General features: G+C 31.4%; 2 protein-coding genes across 2 annotated transcripts; one reads left to right on the top strand and one right to left on the bottom strand.

Moving 5' to 3' along the window:
• Positions 1–208: 208 nt before the first annotated feature.
• Positions 209–11,176, bottom strand: LOC134712194 (transmembrane emp24 domain-containing protein 10-like). The gene is made up of 5 exons (XM_063573502.1): positions 10,905–11,176; positions 6,456–6,576; positions 5,183–5,253; positions 3,827–3,953; positions 209–2,999 (listed from the first exon to the last, which is right to left on the bottom strand). Exons 1-5 carry the CDS (start codon positions 11,082–11,084, stop codon positions 2,878–2,880), a joined length of 621 nt encoding a protein of 206 aa, XP_063429572.1. The 5' UTR covers positions 11,085–11,176; the 3' UTR covers positions 209–2,877.
• Positions 11,177–11,394: 218 nt separating this feature from the next.
• LOC134712195 (large ribosomal subunit protein bL33-like) lies at positions 11,395–21,116 on the top strand. The gene is made up of 3 exons (XM_063573503.1): positions 11,395–11,576; positions 19,409–19,521; positions 20,885–21,116. The coding sequence occupies exons 1-3, from the start codon at positions 11,542–11,544 to the stop codon at positions 20,962–20,964; spliced, it is 228 nt and encodes a 75-aa protein (XP_063429573.1). The 5' UTR covers positions 11,395–11,541; the 3' UTR covers positions 20,965–21,116.
• The last annotated feature ends 2,140 nt before the right edge of the window (positions 21,117–23,256 follow it).

Below are 23,256 nucleotides of genomic sequence, written 5' to 3'. Positions count from 1 at the left end.
TTCAATCCACAATTTTCTACATTAGAAAATGTCTGTACCAAGTCATAAATATGACAGTTGTTGTCCATTCGTTTGATGTGTTTTATCCTTTAATTTTGCCATTTAATAAAGGACTCTCTGTTTTGAATTTTCCTTGGAGTTCAGTATTTTTGTGATTTTACTTTTTTCTGTTACATTTTAGGCAACAACAAAAATTAATAACAAATACTTTGTTTATGATTTTTTATTATGACCTTTTTTAATTTAGAACAAGCAAAGACAAAAAAGGATGTACAATTTGATCTAACATTTACATCGTCATATATTCCTAAGATATGTACATTTAAAACTATATATTTCTTACACCCATTCATTCACCATTTCTGTAATAATGCTTTAAATGAACAAAAATAGTTATAACCACCTTGAATCTAGTCCCAAATATCTATAAATTTGATGATCATATTGAACCAAGAGTTATAATAAGGTCTCAAGGGTTGAATTATAACTAACATATTACCTAATATAATGTTTCTGAGATCAGAAGACAAAGTCATTTTAATTTAATCTTGATAAACAGTGTTAAACTTGTTTGAATGTCATTGATTTCCAAAATAGTGGATCTTACATAAAACATAATTGATTCAAGGCAGACAAAGGTATGTCTATATGCCATAAAAACCATGTGGCCTAGAAACAAAACAATATTTGTCTTGAATGAAAAAAATTTATCAAACTTTTAAGGGATTTGGGATTTGTTTCAAAATCCAACTGACATATTTAATGAATCAATACATAACTCTAGATAAATATTGTTGAAAAGATAATGTATTTTAAATCCCAACATATATAGAAAGTTTAAAAGATTTCTAATATTACTTAAATAGATGAAAACTTGTCCTCAGCCTTTTATGACAACATCAATAATGTAATACTATTATGGTGTATATACACTTTGTACATGCCATGGTAGCAAGGCACTAATATGTTCTATGCATGGCTAAATGAGAATGATTAAAATATCGTTGCATTTCAAGTGCAGAATTCCTCCTTTAAAGCAGAATTAATAGTACTTAATTTAAGAAATCAGTTTTAGAATATGTCAAGAGTATAGCATCTTGTTCAGTTTAATTTGAAAGACTTTAATAATAAAACAGTTTATATAATAAGGCAGCAACTTTCTCATTTTGATGAAATTAAATAATATTGCAGCACTGAGTCATCATAAATTAAATAATATTGCAGCACTGAGTCATCATAAATTAAAAACAATTTATATGTATAACAAATAGTATGGTCTGAAACATAAGTCATAAACGCCAACAAATTCAATAAAATTCAGATATTTTCAAACTTTTACATTGAAAGTAGATCTTTTTGTTTTTACATCTTTGAAATAAAAATACCCAACTTGTGGTCAATAGCTTGAATGTTTCATTCAATTTGAAGTCAATTAAATGAATTTACAAAACAACAAAAAAGCGAAATATTCGTCAAATCCCTTTAAAATCAGGTTCTTCATCATATATACATATTTTTTATCAACTCTATAGTTTCTCACTAGGATTCATTTTCAATTGGTATCATTCATGTTTTGTTTTTTTTAAACTGTGATTTAATGAAAAACTCAAATATCAGTCAAGATGTTAAACAAAAGATTGTGCAAAATACTTTTCAAACATCAAAGTGATAAAAACTTCTTAACATCCTCAACAGCCTATTAAATTTAACCTTTAAACAACTCTGTCATGTTTTAGATCTACTCTGGGTACAAACTGTGTGTTGATAAAATGACTGCAATCACACAAAAATATTTCCTTCTAACTAAAGCATCAAAGGAACAAAACAATTAAATTAATAATATAAAGCACTTACAGACATTATGTACAGATATAAATAAGAACTTTAAACACCAAGTTGCATGGAAACTTTAATTTATGGCCTGAGTATAAACAAACATTGCTTTCCAGACTTGGCCTTATAAAATGTGATTTTCCCCCTCTCAGACCTGACTAGTACATACACGTCCTAATCATAAAAGCAATGAATTTCATGATTAATTATCTTTGAAAAGACACTTTATTAATTCTTTTTAAAAAAATTCAAAATAATTTTTTAGGACAGTCTCTATATGTTTCTATTGAGCCTAACAAATTTAAAGCTATGAACACCCCTTCTAACATGAAAGATATACCACAGGAAGAGCCTGGATTGAATAATACATCAACAGTAGAAGTCTTTGAAGTCTTGTTATAACCTCTTTACTGTCTATATAGCCATTCTATGTCACTTTCTTACAGTAATTTTCTAGTATTTTAAATTGGTCAGTTAACTTTTTTTCAATATTTAAAACATCAAGTTTATATTGCATTCTAAATTTTTTTTACAATTAAAAAAATGTGCAGAGTGTACTTATAATACATGTAATGATCGTTTGTCTGTACTACATGTACTATTCTTTAAAAACACACATAAAATGCATAACCAACATATGTGCATGTATGTCCATATTCTCACCAAAATTGTAGAAGTTTACCCTCTTTACAGCATAATTTGACAGCACCACTAACTTTTCAATATCTACATTAAAATTATTTTAAAAAGATCTTTAATGGTGAAAAAAAAATAAGTACAACAAACTTTCGTTTATTGATTCAAATAAAGATATGAAATTGATTAACCCTTTCACCATTGAAAACTTTATATAAATATTGTTAACAATTTCTTAATATCTGTTATATTCCTCATAGAACACACATTTAACCAAACATCATTTCATTCAGCAACAAAAGCTTTCATCTTTGAATGGTGGTATGCTTTAATGATGATTCCAAAAACAAAAATAGTCTGCCGTGTAGAAAAAAGATGTATCAATTTGTTAAGCTATGTCTATTTTTCTTATTCTATTAATTTCTTGGCCTTGAAATATCTCCTTAAGTACAGAACCTGCCATGTTGCTAATCCTAAAAGACAGCACATTGAGAAAATACTAAAGTACATCACACGTGAATGAGTGGATTCTGAAAAGAGAAAGAAAATACATGTAATTATTTGTATAAGTTACAGAAAAAACAATTCAGCAATTCTTAAATAATTTTTTGTACATGTATGACCATAACATGAGATGGATTGAAAAATGAATGTTAAACATATTTAGTGGTAAAATAAATGAATCGTCACCATGAGAACATGTTGTAATGAACTGAATTTGAATTTTGTATAAAATAATTGGTATGTTTACCTCTGTTTCAATTAGTGACTTTGATCTGTTTCAGTTAAATTGAATAATGGCTATTGAAAAGCAGTATACATGTACCAAATTGCCATTATATAAGACTTATCAAAATAATGAGGCTGAGCTGAAAATTTTAACATGCCTGTTCAAAAAGTAAGTCTGCAAGAAGACATGTCACGCTACCAAGATCAAAATGTTTATATTTAGCAGAAAAATAAACAATTCTAATTTCAAGTCTTTGGTTTGACCTGGCCGATGATTGAACCCATGACCTCCCTCAGTAGAGAAGAGTTTGCTACATTGAGACTACTGTGGCAGCCCACAACACAAGATCAAATTATAGGGACATAAAGTTTGCATTTTATCCTCTGCCTAAGTTACAAAAGACAGTTACTATCCGATAATTTATCTGATGTACAGAAAAAGCATTACTCAGATTATCATTCATTCATGAAGCTTCGTAGCAATTTTTAGGAAGTTCAAACTTAATAGTAAAATGCTCAGAAATGTTATGGAACTAACTGATTTAGACATGTATTAGTCTATGAGAGAGATAATTGCAAGTCTTCCAAGGATGAAACTGACTGAAAAAAAATCAAAAATGTTCGTTACCATTGGTATCTCTCATTTCTTTTTCTCTAGACTTCATATACTCGAAATCATCTACTATGGATTTTGATAAGTCTTCTAATCTTCTCAACTCAACTTCCAAAGGCTTTAATTTTTCTGCTTTAGCCAACTGAAAAATAAAACAAATTAGACTTAGTTGGATTATAATTTTTATGATGAGGTTTTATAGACATGAAGATTCCATTAATATAAATTAAAAATATTGAGGGTGAAGGTGATGGCAAACTCATTTGAACAGTTAAAAAGTTAAGCATCAAAATATTTCCAAGGTTTTACATCAAATTCGTTTTTGCATGTCTGATGCAACAGGAGCAGGGGCGGATCCAGTAATTTCAAAAAGGGGGGGTTCCTAACCCAGGACAAAGGGGGGGGTTCCAATTACATGTCCCCATTCAAATGCATTGATCATCCAAAAAAAAGGGGGGTTCCAACCCCTGGAACCCCCCCCCCCCCCCCCCCCCCCGCCATGGAGGTTGCCATCCATATTGTTTTTCAAATACATAAGAGAAGGAAATAAGATAGAAATCACGGTTTGCTTTGCAGTTGCCAGTTTCTGTTCCATACATATCTTTTTTAGTTTTCATTCCCTGAGGGTATCACCAGTCCAGTAGTCAGCACTTCTGTGCTGACATGAATTATCATTGATATGGTCATATTTATAAATTAACTGATTACAAAACTTTTTAATTTTTGAGTACTTAGACTTTCTACCTCAGGAATAGATTACCTTGGCTGTGTTTAGCAAAACTTTAAAGAATTTTGAACCTCAATGCTCTTCACTTTCATACTTTATTTTGCCTTTTAACTTTTTTGGATTTGAGTGTCACTGATGAGTCTTTTGTAGATATAACACACCTCTTGCATTGAAACAAAAAGTTATGCTTTTATCTATGATGAGTTTATTTTTAGCTGAATTTGGTATTATCATTACTTGATAGTTCTATTTGAAAAATAATTGTTTCATTCCCAAATAATTTTGAAACTGGCACGCTTACATATAATTTCAATGCATTATTGTTTTGGGTCTGAAGAATTAAAATATTATTTATATTTAGGCATGTTGTGAATGATTTTAAGTACATATTTATACTGATGAAGTTTCTGATAAACATTTAGTACTTTTTGGTTAATAATATCTTAAACCTGACCTTATAGAAACAATAAATCTACATAAATTTAAAGATGTGACGAAAATTAAATGAATAAATATATTACTGAATTATACAGATATGTCACAAATCAAATTGTGCTAGCAGTGAGTCAATAAAAGGTTAAAGCTCTTTAATATCTTTTAGTATAAAACTACATGTAAATAGAAACATGTTTATGAAACCTTACATCATCATACTGTTTTGCTTCCACACCATGTTTTAAATCCAATGTTACTTCTATGTCTGAACCATGCCCACCTGTCAATTATATAAAAAAACACTTTTAAATCAATTAAAAACATAAAATGATATACAACAGTTGAAGTTTTTCTGTGTTACACATTTCTGCAAATAATATTGTTTGTTTTTTGATAATTTTACTGCTTTTAATAGTTTGTTCATGTACATGTAGCATTCGCAATGTTTCAAGCATTGTTTATATGTTTCATAACATCTAATTAAGGCAAACTTGAGTTAGTGGATGTAAACAAAAAAATCAGCAATGTTTCCATTTGTAAACAATGGTAAAGGGGCATAAACCTAGAATGGTAAATGTGATGCCACCAAAATTCAAATTTGATCTCTGTTGTTTTGGTTATATGCATTATGTATAAGAGTTAGAAGATTTGGTTGAGGCAAACTTCAGTTAGAGAACAAAAACCAATTTTAAATGTATGCAAGTACACACAAACAAGGGTAAAAGTTGATGCCCCTTTCACTATATGGGGGCATAAATATAGATTGATCTCAACTTCAGAGCCAAAACAGTAAATACACATTCTGAACTATTTTCTACATTTGAATGTTTAAATAAAACTGAGGTTTCTGAGAGCAAGATATATATGTTGTACTAGAGGCTGCATCCAAATCCATGTATTTTTACACAAAAAGTTTACACAATATATTACTACATGTACTATGTCCTTTAAGCACCTGCCATTGGTGGCTCCTGCATTTGGATAACTACATATTAATCTTATTTATGTGCTTCAGCCACAAGGAGCACATTTTGATATAGTCATTCTTTTTTAAGTATTAGTTTATACTTGTGTTGTAAAATGATTAAATTTTTCAGATTTCTGTGAATAGGCTTGAGTGTCCTTTAAACACCTGCCCTTGGTGACTCCTGCATACCATTTGCTCATATGCATCAGCCATGAGGAAGGACTTAACTCAAAGTTTTTTTTCTATAATCGATGTGATGCTGCTTCTGGTGCATGGTCACTAAACATACAGGTTTTGATATGTGACTACACGTATTATAAACTCAATTTATATTTCATGTTTTGTCAAATGTTCATTGTATATCTATTTTTATTTAGTGTCTATTGCAATTGTGTGATAAAAAATCAATGTAATGATTACATGTATGCCTGTAATTGGTCCACTATTGGAAATAATTTTATCTTATCTTATCTTATACAAGTGGTACATGTATTAAACAGCTTTGATTATATTACCTGCAGTCATCTTTGCTTCAAAACATACTTCAAACATATCATATTCTTCTGTAGTGAAGGCAAATTTTCCTTTTTTAACATCTTCTTTATTATATAGTATATGTCCTTTTGAATCTGTTACCTGTTAAATTTAAATGAGTAAGAAATAAGAATGAGGTGCAGAATCAATAATTCCATTGGACAAACTTCTGTGAAGCCTGCAAAACTGAAAAAGGTTTTAAATATATGACATGTACATCATGTATATGACATGCATGATCAATCTCTAAAGTTTTAATTATAACATACATGTCCCAAGTAAGGAGCCTGTACTTCAGTGGTTGTCATTTGTTGATGTGTTACACATTTGTTTTCCTTTAATTTTTTTTCTCATAAATTAGGCCTTTACGGCTTTAGTTATTTCTTTTAAATTGCTTTACATTTGTCATTTCGGAGCCTTTAATAGCTGACTATGAGGTAAGGGCTTAGCTCATTGTTAAAGGCTGAAAGGTGACATCAAAGTCTTATACCTTTTACAATGTTAAATTCTTCTCATTTGTCTAAACAAAGATTTGATAATGCATGCACTTATACTTGTTAGAATAAGGCATCTGACTAGTGGCTAGTCCCAACTTGTCGGTCAAAACAGCCGTCATTTCGCTTTCCCCAAACCCAGAAAGAAAAATTAAGTCGCCCTGTTCTTGACGATATTCGCTTTCAGTCGCTTCCCTCATCGGACATTTTCAATTTTTACCAAGTTGATGAAACTTCAATTTATTATTGATAATTAAAGAAATTCAGATATAAACGATTCATTATCTTAAGAAAAGAGGTGGAATCATTGTCTTTGCAGTGTGTAGCAGGTTATTTGATAAAAATACAACTTTTTATCACTTCGTGCATTTCCGCAAGTTCCAGTGCTTTTTACTCGTAAAAGTACATCAACCTAAATTTCGGCAGCAAAATAAGTTTGTTACTTCATTTAAACGTGATAAAAGTTGCCTCCAGTAAATGTTTAATCCATTTATTGCATTAAAAACGTCAGTGTTCCAGCTAGGATTTCAAAAGGGCAGGGTGCCAATCCTGAAAAAGGGCATTTAACGCGCGATATGATAATTTGAAAAGGGCATATTTTAATAAAAGATGTTAATCAAACATTGTGTTTATTCGTTGAATCACAGGTTATACAAGAACAACATCATTAGCCCATATAGAACTCTATCTTTCTACTTTTAAGGCTGAAAAACTTGTCAAGCAGCTTGTCACACAAGTTTTTTTTATCATTGCTTGGCACAGTTGAACTTTATATGCAGTATGTTATGAAAGGTGACCTGTTTCATACTGTTTCTATGGTCTGCCACATTTTACCAGTTTCACCTTTCTACCCCTGCTGTGCTTAAATTGTATCAAAAATAAAGAATACAGAAAAAGATGACCAAGGCACCCTACCAACACTGCTACTAAGACCCTCTTTAACTTTTCCCATAACTCAAAATAAATACCTAAACATATATATTCTTAAGCAAGAAGTATGTAGACATATTTTAGAATATGTAAATGGGTTACTCAATGCTAGGGGAAAAAATCGGATTGAGTTTTCTTTCTTTATTCGGGTGTGCTCCTTCTTTGGAGGATTATAAACGGTACATAAATATGATGTTAATATGATCACAATTTGGCGGCCAGTTTTGTTATTTTCGTATCAAAAATGAAGGCAGTCAATGACAAATTCGTCTGAATTTTCTGTTTATTTCACGGAAAACAAGTAAAACAATGTCTTCAACGAATTTATTATGGTTTTCAACTTTCTGTCATTACGTTTCCTCCATGAAACTACGGTCAACATCGCAAATTGTGCCTAAGTTGTTGTATGCACATTTCTTCAAAGATAATTGCCGACTGACCGATTCTATTTAAATGAATTAATGTTGATGATCATTAATGACCCATCCGATAAACGGATTACCTAAACCAACAGATTATGACACCAGTTGTAACCGTTGATTAGCTTGGGATCGTAAACAAAGTCGTAAACTTTTCCCCAGGTAATAGGCTTATCATATCAATACGAACAAATTAATATGCAAACGATCTTCAAAAAAGGCAGGGCGCCCTGGAAACTGTTAAAAGGGCACAGGGCGCCACTCTGGAAAGGGCAGGCGCCGCGCCCTCTGAAAACAGCCTAGCTGGAACACTGAAAAACGTCATGTTCCTTTCCAAATAACTTCTCAAACATCGTTCATTTTTGTAAATTTTCTTGCATTCGTCCCCAATTGACAGATTTCTAAACTACGGATCTATGATTAAAATCTGTACTTTAAAAATAATTACTATATATGTACAAATGTACCCACGGAGGGAACAGCTGACAGAAGAATATTGATCCCAAAGGGAAAAATATGTATTCCACACGCATTAAGAGACTTTTGGTTTTGGTTTAGTAATTTGTAAACAAGTTTTTGAAAGCGTATTGCTGTAAATATTTAGACATCATATTGTCATACTTGTCCAATCACACATGAGATCAAGGGGAGACAAGCTGTTAAAAACAATTATATTTCATGTTTTTAATTTTAAATTTTCAAAGTTTTAGTCATAATAAGAAGCTATTTAAATATATGCAGTTATTTACATTTTTGTAAATCAAAAAGATAACACCAAATTAGCCGTGTATAAATACCAATTAACAGTAATCATACTTAATTAACATTTAAAAATAAATCATCAAATAAAAAGAAAGAAAATTATATGATAATTCCTCAAATTTCGTTCAAGAAAATAAAATAGTTTGGTATGTATACATATATAAAAAATATCTAAATCATACATGTGATTCTTCCGGCGGGAGTCAAAATCTCCCGCTTTTCAGACCCTCTTCCGTCCCTCCCGTTAAAATTTGAAATCTTCCGCTTTTTGAAAATGTCAATCTCGAAAATTTCAGTAGACATGTTTGTTTACAAAATTTTATTACAGACAGAGAAAAAGTCCGAGAAACCCGAAATGTATATGGGAAAAGTCCGAGAAAACCGGAAGTCACTATTTCCTGTTTTGATTTTGTTTGAAAGGTAAAAATGCAATTAGCGTCCTGTAATCAATGAAGGTGTTAAGGATTACACTGTGTAAACAACAATAAAAGACAATTGGCAATACCTGGTGATAACTAGCAAGTTTAAGATACATACCAGGATGATTAAAAGTGAAGTATTGACAACAGATTAGTTGTATAAACATCGACTTTGTGCTTTAATTATTTTGAATGTGTTGATAACAATTCTGCAAGGATCAGTTACTGAATCTCAGAGACAAATGAAAGCAACTCAAATATGATATTTATGGCTTGTATTCCATCCAGTATGAGTATGTTAACCTTGGACAACTCTAAAATTTAATATTTGACTTAATGCAAACCGTATGTTATCACCTAATACCCAAGCAGCAAATTAAAGAAGACCAATTATCTAACCAAATTCAACGCTGTCTGGAGATCTGAGTTCAAATGGTGCAACTCCAGTGCATAAGGTCAATACCATGCTTACTACACTTCATGCAAAGCTGACTATGGTGGCCCTAATGACTTGACCAAATATGGAGACAGCTACCCAACAGAAAACCAACTACAAATGTTTATCATTTCAACACCTTCTGTTACTAGCATGATTAGTAGTAGTACCAAAAGTTGACAATGTAGCTTAAGCAGAGGTACTTTTTGCCAACTATGTATCATGGCTATCCACTTACTCTTGAACTATACATAGTAATAAATATTTGAAAAACCCATTATCTTTATTTTTTTCAAGTAAAAATGGCTATGCAGGTGTTGAAAGGTATGGAATCATTGCTTTGTTAACAAAAAAAGAAGATATATGCAGTTTGAAAACACAAAAAAAAAACACATTGCATGCGTCGATAAAAGGTCGATTAGAAATCTCCAGTTATGAAGCCCAAACTCCAGCTGAAAATTTCCAAATCTCCAGTTGTGGCTTGACAACTCTGTCACATGTCTGAAATAATAATTCAACTAATTTCAACCTCCCAACATGTATTTCTTATACAAATCGGGCCCGAACGCAAAGGGTGTAAACAGACTTCGGGGGTGAACATGTGAGGTGCGAACGTGTAGGGTACGAAAGTATATTGGGCGCGAACGGACCTGATTCCATCAATACCATACCATATTGAGACATGTACATCTGTGTTATTGATGGAAATATAGAAAACAAACTTACATATAACAAATGTCATGTAAATGTGTCAAGGAATTTTCAAGATTGACCCGGTGAAGGTGACAGATCAATGGTTTTCAGGAACCATCTGTGTACATCCCCCCCCCCCTTTCCTACCCAAGTTTTTGAACTATCAATTGACTGACAGGTTTACCCATCACGAATAAACCTTAAAAGGAATGTATCACAGACTTTCAGGTCAAACATTAACAATGTCATCTTTTAGCAGACCATTCCATAAACTTACTGCAAGGTTAACTTTTTGTCCAGGTGCATCTGAAATTTCATACTCTCCAGCAACTAAAACATCTTTATGGATTTCCTCTCGCAGGCATTTTTTGGTGTTTGGAGATATATGAAACATTAACGCATCTGAATATGTTATATAAATAGCAAATACAACGAAAAATACATGAAAAACATCCATTTTTTCAAGATCTGTTTGTTTTCGCCGGTGCACGTTTGCTAACGTGGCATTCGGTGTTTTACGTAGCTTTCCGTAGTAACTCGTAGTTTACCTAATTACCGCGTAACTTAACAAAGCACAGTAAAGGTCTCATTAAAAAACAACAGATACATAGATAAAAAAAGATAACTTCAAGCATTTCTTGAAAATCATAAATCTTTGAACTATTCATTTTTCAAGGTGATTATAAATATGCGACATTTACCGAAGAAGTAGTGTTTTTCACATTTTTATCACTATCGTGAGCTCCTATCGTTGAATATCAAATTTTGGGTACTAGCTAGGACCATATTTGGCGAATCTTCAAAGCTCTTGGTGAAACGATAAAGAGGATCTAAAAGTCAAGATACAAATTGACATGGACAAAAATTTTGCATGGGGAATCGAATAGGAAAAGTTTAGTTATTTTTGCGAGAACATGTCAACAACACCTCTAAGAATCGTCCTTGGAAAGTAAGAAGTGTTAATAATATATTTAACACTTGCAATGTAGTGCTAGGACATAGAACTTTTGTCCTTATGTTTACAAATTTTTATAAAATTTACACTTAAGGTGGTATGGGTGTCTTTCGCCATCTTGGATTGTAAAAAACAGAGAATCTAAGGTCCATATTTTCAATCAAATTAACAAAATTTGATGCAAGTATGCAGATTTTTCATGTGTTTTTACATTTAAAAGATCCAATTTATAAGAATATAACTTATAAACATAAATATATGTACATGTGTAGATTATTTTTGGTTGTTTTTAAATATTTGGAAATTGTCATTTTAAGGGGAGGTAACTTAAAAATAGTGCATTTTCTGTTGGATTGTTCATGGAATTTTCCTACTTTGTATTTTAGCCGGGAAAAACGCACGGTGACCCTATCTTTTCTTTTGATATTATCAAAGCATTGTTTGAAAGCTATATTTTCCTAATTTATTTTACAATTCTATCATTTCGTTTAGTTTCTATTCACAAAATGGTGTTTTTTCCTGTATAATCCATACAAAATGTGTCATTTTGTCGCGACCCGTAGCTTGAAAAAATGCACGGTGACCTATCATTTTTATAATATTTTTCAACATGTATCAATAGATACTACATTTTGGCAAAGTATGAACAAATTCTATCATTTTTATTTTAGACTCCCATACCACCTTAACTTTTTTTTAACCCCCCCTCAAAGGAAAAAACAGATAAGACGAAGGGATGTCCATTTAATGAGGGGCTGTCCCTCAGACAAGGATTTATTATTTGTGATCTTGTGGATAAGAAAAACTTTAAATGGAAAACAATCATTATATTTTAATCCACTTTTATAGGCCTGTTTTCAGGATGTATTATGGTATATCGTCTTGGTGCCTCTTTTGACACAGACCAGAAATGATACAACTATTTAGTTTTCAGTTTTATAGGTTAAAAAAAAATCTGTGATGTCATCAACATTTGCTGTTCATAAAAGACGGTGAAGGTCATCTGACTTCAACAAAAATGCCTTAAACTCTGCCCAGAAATTTTATTATTGCTTAAAATAATATGAGGCAGTCATTACCTTTGATAGGGGACGAAGTCTGTATGATTTTTGTAGAGCATTCGACTTTTGTCGAAAAAGCCTTTTTTTCTAATACTAAATGCAATAGGTCAACTATATTTGGTGAATGTTAATATTTCATGATCTATATGTCAGTCGCGCAGGTTTTATTTGACCTTGGCCTCATTTTTTACGGTTCATTGCTCAGTGTTAAGTTTTTGTGTTTTGGTCTGTTTTTCTTAAACTATAAGCAATAAATGTTGTATGGAAGAATTGTTAGCTGTACATGCCTACCTGGCATGGTTCATCTGACCTTGACATCATTTTCATAGTTCAAAGGTCAATGTTTAGTTTTCTTGGTTTATGTTAAGTTTATGTGACAGTTGTAATAAAGCTTTATTATTAGGACTATCAACATAATATCAATGATTAGTAAAGTAGGCGAGACATTTCAGTGTGTTTTTTTTTAATTTAATTTTCTACTGTTATTGGGGACTTCATCCCCATATTAAAGACAATGTTATATCTGCCATTTTATTAAGGTAAAAGTATTCTGCCCTTCCCTGAATGATATATATCCACTTTGGTCAATAAATGAATGAAACCGTATGCTTTCACATTTTGTGTTTTTCAAATCACTCGCCTGTCATGTGTCGATGATGACGTGACATGATTTTACATTTAAGCTTGAATCACTGTAGAACAAACGATCGTCGCTTATATAGTTTTCTATGGTTTATCGTTTTTTTCCATTCAATGTATGATGTATACATTGATAAATGTATTATTGTAAATGTTGTTTTATGAAATGATTAATAATTATTTTCTATTCTAGTATATATATATGGAATATATATATCACTTTCACAAATTTTAAACAATTTTAGATATAAAATTTGTAAAAAAAAATGGTTACAATTAAATTGATTAAAAATTGTGTGTGGTTATTATCATCAATGATCATCATGATCATTGAAGTGAATGAAAATTCAATAGTTGGTAATAAAATTGAATGTGTTGAACAGTGTAAACATTAAACAATACTAGTCCAGTCAAGTTCTCAATGTAGCATAATTTTGACCCTAACCTTGAAGTGATTGCAACAGAATTAAGTTTTATTCTTTAGCAGTATACCCCAAATATACACAGGAAAAAGTCCAACATAATCTAACTTAAGGATAACTAATAAATTCGGTTTTAAAATTCCTATGGAGATTTGCAATGAAATGGGAGATAACTCTGCAAAAAATGCAGACATATCAATAAAATAAAATAAAAAATAAAATACAATGTAGCTTAACAGCTTCAATTCAACATATTGTATTGATTCTCAATAATTTAGCTGTCTTTAAAGTAAAAAAAACAACAACTCTAAAGGTGTTTCATATCTTTTATCATTCTACAACCTATAGCTAGATTTCATAATTTATAAGTTTACCATTTATAAGACTTTTCAGCATGTCAAGGTAAACATGATATTTAAAAGAATCTAAAATGAAATAAAATTAACTGAGCATAAGTTCTTTTTTTTTTTGTTGTTGCTGAAAAAATATAATTTACACATACCAAATATTTACAATGTCAATATCCATAAGAAATTAAAAATGCTGATTTTTAGTTTTCCTCAAGTTAGATTTTATTGGACTTTTTTCTGTCCATTTTGGGCTAAATGCTTTTATAAGATATGAACTAAAAACATTTTCTGTTGCAAATAGTTAGAGGTTCAAACTAAGTTTGACTGGACTTTATGGATTGAAGCAATTTTTTGATTATCAAGTACATGCAAGTGGTTTTTATACGACCGCAAATTTTGAAAAAAATTTCGTCGTATATTGCTATCACGTTGGCGTCGTCGTCGTCGTCGTCGTCGTCGTCGTCGTCGTCGTCGTCGTCGTCGTCGTCGTCTGAATACTTTTAGTTTTCGCACTCTAACTTTAGTAAAAGTGAATAGAAATCTATGAAATTTTAATACAAGGTTTATGACCACAAAAGAAAGGTTGGTATTGATTTTGGGGGTTTTGGTCTAAACATTTTAGGAATAAGGGGCCAAAAAGGGCCCAAATAAGCATTTTCTTGGTTTTCGCGCTATAACTTTAGTTTAAGTTAATTGAAATCTATGAAATTTTAACAAAAGGTTTATGACCACAAAAGAAAGGTTGGGATTGATTTTGGGAGTTTTGGTTTCAACAGTTTAGGAATTAGGGGCCAAAAAAGGGCCCAAATAAGCATTATTCTTGGTTTTCGCACCATAACTTTAGTTTAAATTTATAGAAATCAATGAAATTTATACACAATGTTTATGACCACAAAAGAAAGATTGGTATTGATTTTGGGAGTTTAGGTCCCAACAGTTTAGGAATTAGGGGCCAAAAAGGGACCCAAATAAGCATTTTTCTTGGTTTTCGCACCATAACTTTAGTACAAGTTAATAGAAATTTATGAAATTTAAACACACGGTTTATGACCTTAAAAGGAAGGTTGGTATTGATTTTAGGAGTTTTGGTCCTAACAGTTTAGGAAAAAGGGGCCCAAAGGGTCCAAAATTAAACTTTGTTTGATTTCATCAAGAATTGAATAATTGGGGTTCTTTGATATGCGGAATCTAACTGTGTATGTAGATTCTTAATTTTTGGTCCATTTTCAAATTGGTCTACATTAAGGTCCAAAGGGTCCAAAATTAAACTTAGTTTGATTTTGACAAAAAATTAATTGGTTGGGTTCTTTGATATGCTGAATCTAAAAATGTATTTAGATTCTTGATTATTGGCCCAGTTTTCAAGTTGGTCCAAATCGGGGTCCAAAATTAAACTTTGTTTGATTTCATTAAAAATTGAATAAATGGGGTTCTTTGATATGCCAAATCTAACTGTGTATGTAGATTCTTCATTTTTGGTCCTGTTTTCAAATTGGTCTACATTAAAGTCCAAAGGGTCCATAATTAAACTAAGTTTGAATTTAACAAAAATTGAAATCTTGGGGTTCTTTGATATGCTGAATCCAAACATGTACTTAGATTTTTGATTATGGGCCCAGTTTTCAAGTTGGTCCAAATCAGGATCTAAAATATTATATTAAGTATTGTGCAATAGCAAGTCTTTTCAATTGCACAGTATTGCGCAATGGCAAGAAATATCTAATTGCATAATATTGTGAAATAGCAATATTTTTTTTTAATTAGAGTTATCTTTCTTTGTCCAGAATAGTAAGCAAGAAATATCTAATTGCACAATATTGTGAAATAGCAATATATTTTTTTAATTGGAGTTATCTTTCTTTGTCCAGAATCAACTCAAATCTTTGTTATATACAATGTATATTCACTTTTTACTACCAACTGATAAATTAAAATAATCTTTACCATTCAGTGATAACAAGCAGTTTTTTTACATCTTAATATTTCATGATGTATTTAAATGAGTAGTTATTGTTGCAAACTCCATTAGAAATTTAATTGAGATTAATTTGGAATAAGGGAAAGGGGGATGTGATTAAAAAAAATGGGTTCAATTTTCTCATTTGAAATGAAATTTCATAAATAAAATGAAAATTTCTTCAAACATTTTTTTGAGAGGATTAATATTCAACAGCATAGTGAATTGCTCTAAGAGAAAACAAAAATTTTAAGTTCATTAGAACACATTCATTCTGTGTCAGAAACCTATGCTGTGTCAACTATTAAATCACAATCCAAATTTAGAGCTGAATCCAGCTTGAATGTTGTGTCCATACTTGCCCCAACCGTTCAGGGTTCAACCTCTGCGGTCGTATAAAGCTACGCCCTGCGGAGCATCTGGTTACTGGTTGTTTTACAGTGCTTCTTTTCAGGTACCCATCATTAGTGGACAGTCCGTTTGTAATGTTAGCAAACATGATTTTTATTGCTATTTTTGTTTCAAATATCAATTGTTTAATGCTTGAAATATATTAACAAGTTATTAATCTTTTATTCCATTTCATTTTTAACCGGATTTTTGTGACAAAAAATGTCTGATATTGATTTGGGGATGTACGGCAGGAGGCCTGGCGGGAGGCAATCAAATGTTGTCCATGCATTAACTCATGAACCGTTTTACCAAAGCTTTTCAAATTTTAATATGTTGTTACTGACAACTAAATGAAGGTCAAGTCCAATAATGGCGATTTTGACTTTTACCGTTCAGGAGTTATGGTTCTTGAAAGATTGAAAAATGGAGTTTCCAGTCGTGTCCGTGCATTTACGCATGAACTGTTCTACCAAAGCTTCCCAAATTTTAATATGTTGTTACTGATGACAAAATGGAGGTCAAGTTCAATAAAGTCGATTTTGACTTTTACCGTTCAGGAGTTATGGTTCTTGAAAGATTGAAAAATGGAGTTTCCAGTCGTGTCCTTGCATTTACACATGAACTGTTCTACCAAAGCTTCCCAAATTAAATATGTTGTTACTGATGACAAAATGGAGGTCAAGTTCAATAATGACGATTTTGACTTTTACCGTTCAGGAGTTATGGTTCTTGAAAGATTGAAAAATGGCGTTTCCATTCACATTGTTGCATTTACTCATGAACCATTCAATCTAAGCTTTTCAAATTTTAATATATTGATACTGATGACAAAATGGAGGTCAAATTTGATATTGACGATTTTCACTTTCACCATTCATGGTAATGGTTCTTGTGATATTGCCAGGACACAAATAAATGTTAATAAATCCGGTTTGCAGTTGTTATGACAGCCTCTTGTTTTTATTCTTTTTTAAAAATGGTAGATTAAATGCAGAGACAAAAACAACCTTAGGTGTGTCATAACTGGTTCCTCTATCCCTCGTCAACATGTCAAAACATTAACTCAAAAAGTGCTTCATCCAATTTGCATAAAACTTTGGTGAATTGTTCATATCTATTGATGTGAGCTCTCTTTCGTGTTTTATAAATTTAAGATTTTATTGTTTCTGAGCTATGGGGTTTTATTTATTAAAAAAAGTGTTTTTTTAAGTGTTCGAACAATAACTCAAAAATGCTTTCACCAATTTGCAAGAAACTTTGGTCACTTGTTTATATCTATTGACATTTGCTCTCTTTTGATTTTTATGAACATGTCTGATTTATGGAGTTTTATTCATTCATTTTCCAGCTTTATGATGATATTAACTCAAAAATGCTTTCAGCAGTTCTCATGGAACTTTAAAGAATTGTTCATTTCAATTAATGTTTACTACAAGCATTCTTTCAACTTTCATAAATTTAAGATTTCAACTTACAAGTTATGGATTTTTATCGAGCCTTCGACTTTAGTCGAAAAAGCGAGACTAAGCGATCCTACATTCCGTCGTCGGCGGCGTCAACAAATATTCACTCTGTGGTTAAAGTTTTTGAAATTTCAATAACTTTCTTAAACTAAACTGGATATCTACCAAACTTTGACTGAAGCTTGTTGATGATCAGAAGATAGTATCCAGAAGTAAATTTTGTAAAACTATAATTCCATTTTTTCCGTATTTTACTATAAATGGACTTAGTTTTTTCTTCGGGGAAACAAAACATTCACTCTGTGGTTAAAGTTTTTTAGAATTTTAATAACTTTCTCCAACTATCCTGGGTTTGTACCAAACTTGGACAGAAGATTGTTTATGATCATAAGATAGTATCCAGAAGTAAATTTTGTAAAAATAAAATTCCATTTTTTCCGTATTTTACTATAAATGGACTTAGTTTTTTCTGCGGGGAAACAAAACATTCACCCTGTGGTTAAAGTTTTTAGAATTTTAATAACTTTCTTAAACTATCCTGGGTTTGTACCAAACTTGGACAGAAGCTTGTTTATGATCATAAGATAGTATCCAGAAGTAAAGTTTGTAAAAAGATTACTCAGTTTTTTCTGTAATTTACTTTTAAATGGACTTAGATTTTCTTACAATCATAAAATAGTAACAAGAGGAATATTTTTATTGATTTTTTTCCTCATTGTTGTTGAGCCTGCGATTTACAGCAAAAATAGCCGAGACACTGGGTTCCGCGGAACCCTTACACATTTTTTTAATAAAAAAAGGGGTGATTTTTCAGTGTAGGACAATACTTTTATTTAAAGTGCTTTGAGCAATTTTTATTTAACCCTTTCCTCCATAATGACGCTTTTTGACGCCACCCCCTTTACTCCATAATGACGCCTTTTGACGCCTGTGTAGTGCCTCAGTTGAAATGCTTTGACTACAAAATGTCTGCATCAGACTTTAAAAAAAAATTATGTCCAATATGAAAAGGATATTCATGAAAATATCTGACTTGAATTTCATTGATGAAATATTCATTTTCACAATGCATTAATACTTTAAACCTGATGATTTCTTTTTTATTAAAAAAATTCCTATGCAAATCAAGTATGTAAAAAACCAAATTCCATGGAGGAAAGGGTTAACTTGGTGGCTGGTTTATATCAATTTATTAAGATAACCTCCCTTTAGTTTTTGTTATCTGTGTGGTTTTCCACCTTGTATAGTGAACAATTGATTTAAAATTTGTAGACGTTATTAAGGACAAGTCAAACATTGATTATGTTGAAGAGAAGAGAAGAGATCCAGTTGTTGGTGTTTTCTGCAGGAGGACTTGTTTGCCACTAGATTCCTAAAATACATTGACTTTTTTTATGTATTTACATTCCAGTTCAGTTTTCAGGTACAAATTTGTCGACACTGTGTCTTCATAAAAAAAAAGATGAGGGATTCAGGTCTAGGTTTGTAAGTCTGACAGTAACTTTGTTAAATTACAACATGATGATTATTGTTTATTTCAGGACTGTTTTGGTAAGAATGGAAAGCCTAGCAGGGACAGGGCACAAGATAAACAGACTTCGACCAAAACAATTCATCGGAGGAAAATTTGAAGTACTAAGCCATGACCCATTTGGTAAGTTATACAAATAATGTCCCCCACCCCCCTCTTGGATCTGCCACTGTTGGTCATGTTGGTAAATGTTCTAAACAGCTTACCGGTAATGTTTTTGCAGTTAAAGTAAGTTAATTGATAGAATAAGCTAGAACTATTTTTCTTTCTTCAATTTTTAACAGAACAGTTCAAACAGTGCAAACGCTCAATTACCTGGCCCAAATGGCCATACAGGCTATTATTTTTGCATGCATTGTCCATAATTTTATCTTTAACATCTTTTCCTGTGGAACTGCTATGAAGTTTGTGATTATTTTTCCTGGTTTTTCTGTAGCTTTTAAAGAATATAGATACAGAGGTCAAACTACATCATATGTCCTCCGGCCTCTGTTGTCCTCCATTAACTTTTACAAAAAAAATTCTTCTCTGAAAGTACTATGCCAATCAACATTTGAGTATCTAGTTTAAAAATGTGTCCGACGATCCCGCCACCAATCAAGATGGCCAACATGGCTAAACACAGAACTAAGGGGAAAAATGCAGTTTTGGAAAATATCTCTCCGAAACTAAAGCATACAGAGCAAATCTAACAACAAGAAAAAATGTTAAGATCTATTTGCCCTGTAATTTTAGGATGAATCAGACAACCCCTTGTTGGGTTGCTGTCCCTGAATCCATAATTTTAAGAAAATTTTACAGTTTTTGAATACATTTTGTATTATTATAAATAGAGATAAACTGTAAATAGCAATAATGTTCCACAAAGTAAGATCTACAAATAAGTCAGCATGACCAAAATTGTCTCTTCTGAAAGTGTGCCCAGTTTTCAAAAATGTGCTCAATGACACTGCCTGCTAACTGACATGGCAGACATGACTAAAAATAGAACTGAGGGGGGAGATGCAGTTTTTGACTTTATCTCAGAAACTAAAGCAATGGTATAACGGTTGCATTATTTCATGCTTTAATTGTAAATAAAAGTATCAGGTGAGCGACACTCTCCTTGGAGCCTCTATTTTTTTTATACAATGTATCTTGAAACCTGTATGGCGCATTAGAGGGAAATTATCATGTTTAAAATCAACTTTGAAAATTTAAGAAGCTACACTGTAATCATAACTAGAATGTGCATATAAAGGTCTTTAGGTCATTAACTTACTGGTCATTTTTCATCAGGTGTGTGAATAATGATACAAGTGTACCTCTTTTTTTTTTACAATAAACATGATAAATGCTGGTTTTGAATATTTAGTAGATATTTAGTACATGTATTCACAATAAGATAGGAAACATGAATGTTTGATGTATTCTGAAAGTTTTTTACAATTCAGTTTTTTTATCTGTGATATGTTTATATTAATCAGAGTTTTTTCCACTTTTATAGTTCAAGAAACAGTTTTATACAGAGAAATAAAGAAAATCAAGACTATTCGGAAGCTACCAGGGATGCATACAAAAAAATGAAAATAGACTGCAAAAATAAACAGTTCAATAATTGATAGTTGATACCCTGACACTGGTTCTCTGTCTGTAAAAGGAGAACATAATTCTTTGCAGAGTGTTTTTGTTGAAAGGAATAAATGATTTTTCCACTGCTGTAGTATTAAAGCAGTTTAGATTTATTGTTCAATTTGTGACAACAGGGTAACTTGTAGTGGTTTATTGATTTCAGATATTGATGAAAATTTTCCAGTTGTCATAACCACAATCCTGTCTTCTCTTCCTCAAATGTTACACGACCCAATTTGTACTTACATGAGCAACACAATGGGTGTCAAATGTGTAGCAGGATTTTCATTCTCTTCTCCAACATGTGACATGACCTCCAGTTTTTGCTTTTATTCCCATTTCTAAAATCTTGACAATTAAATGATATTCACCAACAATATACAATACAAGGCAAACATTTTAAATTGGACACTACCACACTTCAAGTGTGCTCTAACGTCCAATAAAAGGAATGCTGAATTTTCAGCACAAGTCATGATGCTGTACACTTTTGTTATGAAATGAATATCTACGAATGGATGATATTGCAGGTTATTACATTTGTAATACTTAAGAAAGTGATTTGGCCATGAATTTGTGGGTTTTTTTTCCAATACAGCAGATATTTATTTCTTTTATGTTTGACATAATTTGATAAGTTGTGAAAAAAATACATTGATAATTTCCCTTTAATCATAACTAAGGTAAAATATGTACATTTGCACTGTAAGATTTGTTACTAGCACAAGGTTGATATCTTTACTTGTATTTGAATCAAGGAACATATCTTCTTCATGTAAAGTTCTTATTCCTTGTCCAGCTTTGGATATCATGGATTTTGTCCTTTTTGGTTAAGAAAATTTTAGATTTAAAAAAATTAAAAAAATTTTGGTTTTGAAAATTGTTTTACGTCAAGAATCACTGAAGAAACTTATTTTTTAGACATGCACATCTGATGCAGTACAATTGTTACTGTTAATGTGATAACAAATTATTCTTTGTCCAAGATGCACCAGTCAGGCATATATTAAAAACAAACAGGTATATAATTTATATAAAGCATAAGGCCACTAACAGGTCTTCAAAGCAGCAAGAAAATCCACCCTGAAAAAAACAGGCTTCTGTTGCCCCCTTCTCATTATACATTTTTTGTACATGTATATGTATATGTTACAGGCATTTTCTGAATTGAGGCATTTTGTAGAATGCCTGAAAATTTTAGGCATTTTCTAAAATGCCTGCAAGATTCAGTCATTTTACACAATGCCTAATTTTTGGAAAAATTGAATGGCATTTTATTAAATGCCTGAAATTGTTTTATAAAATGAAAAGCTAAAATAACGATTAAAAACTTTGGTCAACATAGCAGTTTTATTGTTGATAAGGTTTGAATAAACATTTGTTTACTAAATAATTTCAAATTCACGGAGCTCGACAATTGTTTGTTATTTTTAAAAATGTTTAGATGACAGCACTGAATTGTTACACAATATTTGTCCTTATTTTTTGCAAATGCATTTTTTGCTGTAAAATCTGGTTTTAGCACTTCCACATTATTGGAGACACCTGGATAATGACACATTTAGCATTTTTCATATGTTCTAAAAAAAAAAGATTAAAAGTACATTATGATGATTAGTTTGACTTATGTCTTTTGGCTTATGGCTTTTTACAGACTGAGGCAGACCTGACTATGACAGGTGATTGATTTTTATATGACGGACAATAACTTAAGTATAAGTAAATAGAAATCAATGAGATTTTAACACAATGTTTGTAACCACAAAAGGAAGCTTAGGATTGATTTTGGGGGTTATGGTCCCTAAGGTTTAGGAATTAGGGTCCAAAGGGGCCCAAAACAAGCATTTATCTAGTGTCAGGACAACTTTAGTATAAGTAAATAGAAATCAATAAAATTTTAACACTATGTTTATAATCACAAAAGGAAGCTTTGGGGTTATGGTTCCTAAGGTTTAGGAATTAGGGATCCAGAGGGGCCCAAAACAAGCATTTATCTAGTGCCAGGACAATATGTTGTGTATAAGTATTTCAATTGTTCTAAATTGAACCACAATGTTTAATACCATAAGTAAATAGTTGGAATATATGTATAGGGTTATGGGGCAACCAGTCTAGGAATAAAGGACAAGAAAGGGGCCAAAAACAAGCATTTTTGTAGTTTCAAGACAATAAATTGGAGTTATCCTTCTTTATCCAGAATGGTTGTTGAATCACCCAAAACCAATACTTTATGAAATTGACTTTCAA

The sequence above is a fragment of the Mytilus trossulus genome, chromosome 3, assembly GCF_036588685.1.
Source record: "Mytilus trossulus isolate FHL-02 chromosome 3, PNRI_Mtr1.1.1.hap1, whole genome shotgun sequence".
NCBI classification, from domain to species: domain Eukaryota; kingdom Metazoa; phylum Mollusca; class Bivalvia; order Mytilida; family Mytilidae; genus Mytilus; species Mytilus trossulus.
Note: the sequence above shows the minus strand (reverse complement) of the source record. Positions and strands in the feature narration are given on the sequence as shown.

Bases quoted from the DNA above. Each gene is read 5' to 3' on its own strand.
- LOC134712194 (XM_063573502.1), bottom strand. From the start codon at position 11,084: ATGGATGTTTTTCATGTATTTTTCGTTGTATTTGCTATTTATATAACA. The intron at 3,954-5,182 runs GTAAGGTTTCAT...TTTATTTTTCAG, and splicing joins AAGCAAAACAGTATGATGAT to TTGGCTAAAGCAGAAAAATT. The intron at 3,000-3,826 runs GTAACGAACATT...TTCTCTTTTCAG, and splicing joins AGAAATGAGAGATACCAATG to AATCCACTCATTCACGTGTG.
- LOC134712195 (XM_063573503.1), top strand. From the start codon at position 11,542: ATGTCAACAACACCTCTAAGAATCGTCCTTGGAAA. The intron at 11,577-19,408 runs GTAAGAAGTGTT...TGTTTATTTCAG, and splicing joins CTAAGAATCGTCCTTGGAAA to GACTGTTTTGGTAAGAATGG. The intron at 19,522-20,884 runs GTAAGTTATACA...CCACTTTTATAG, and splicing joins ACTAAGCCATGACCCATTTG to TTCAAGAAACAGTTTTATAC.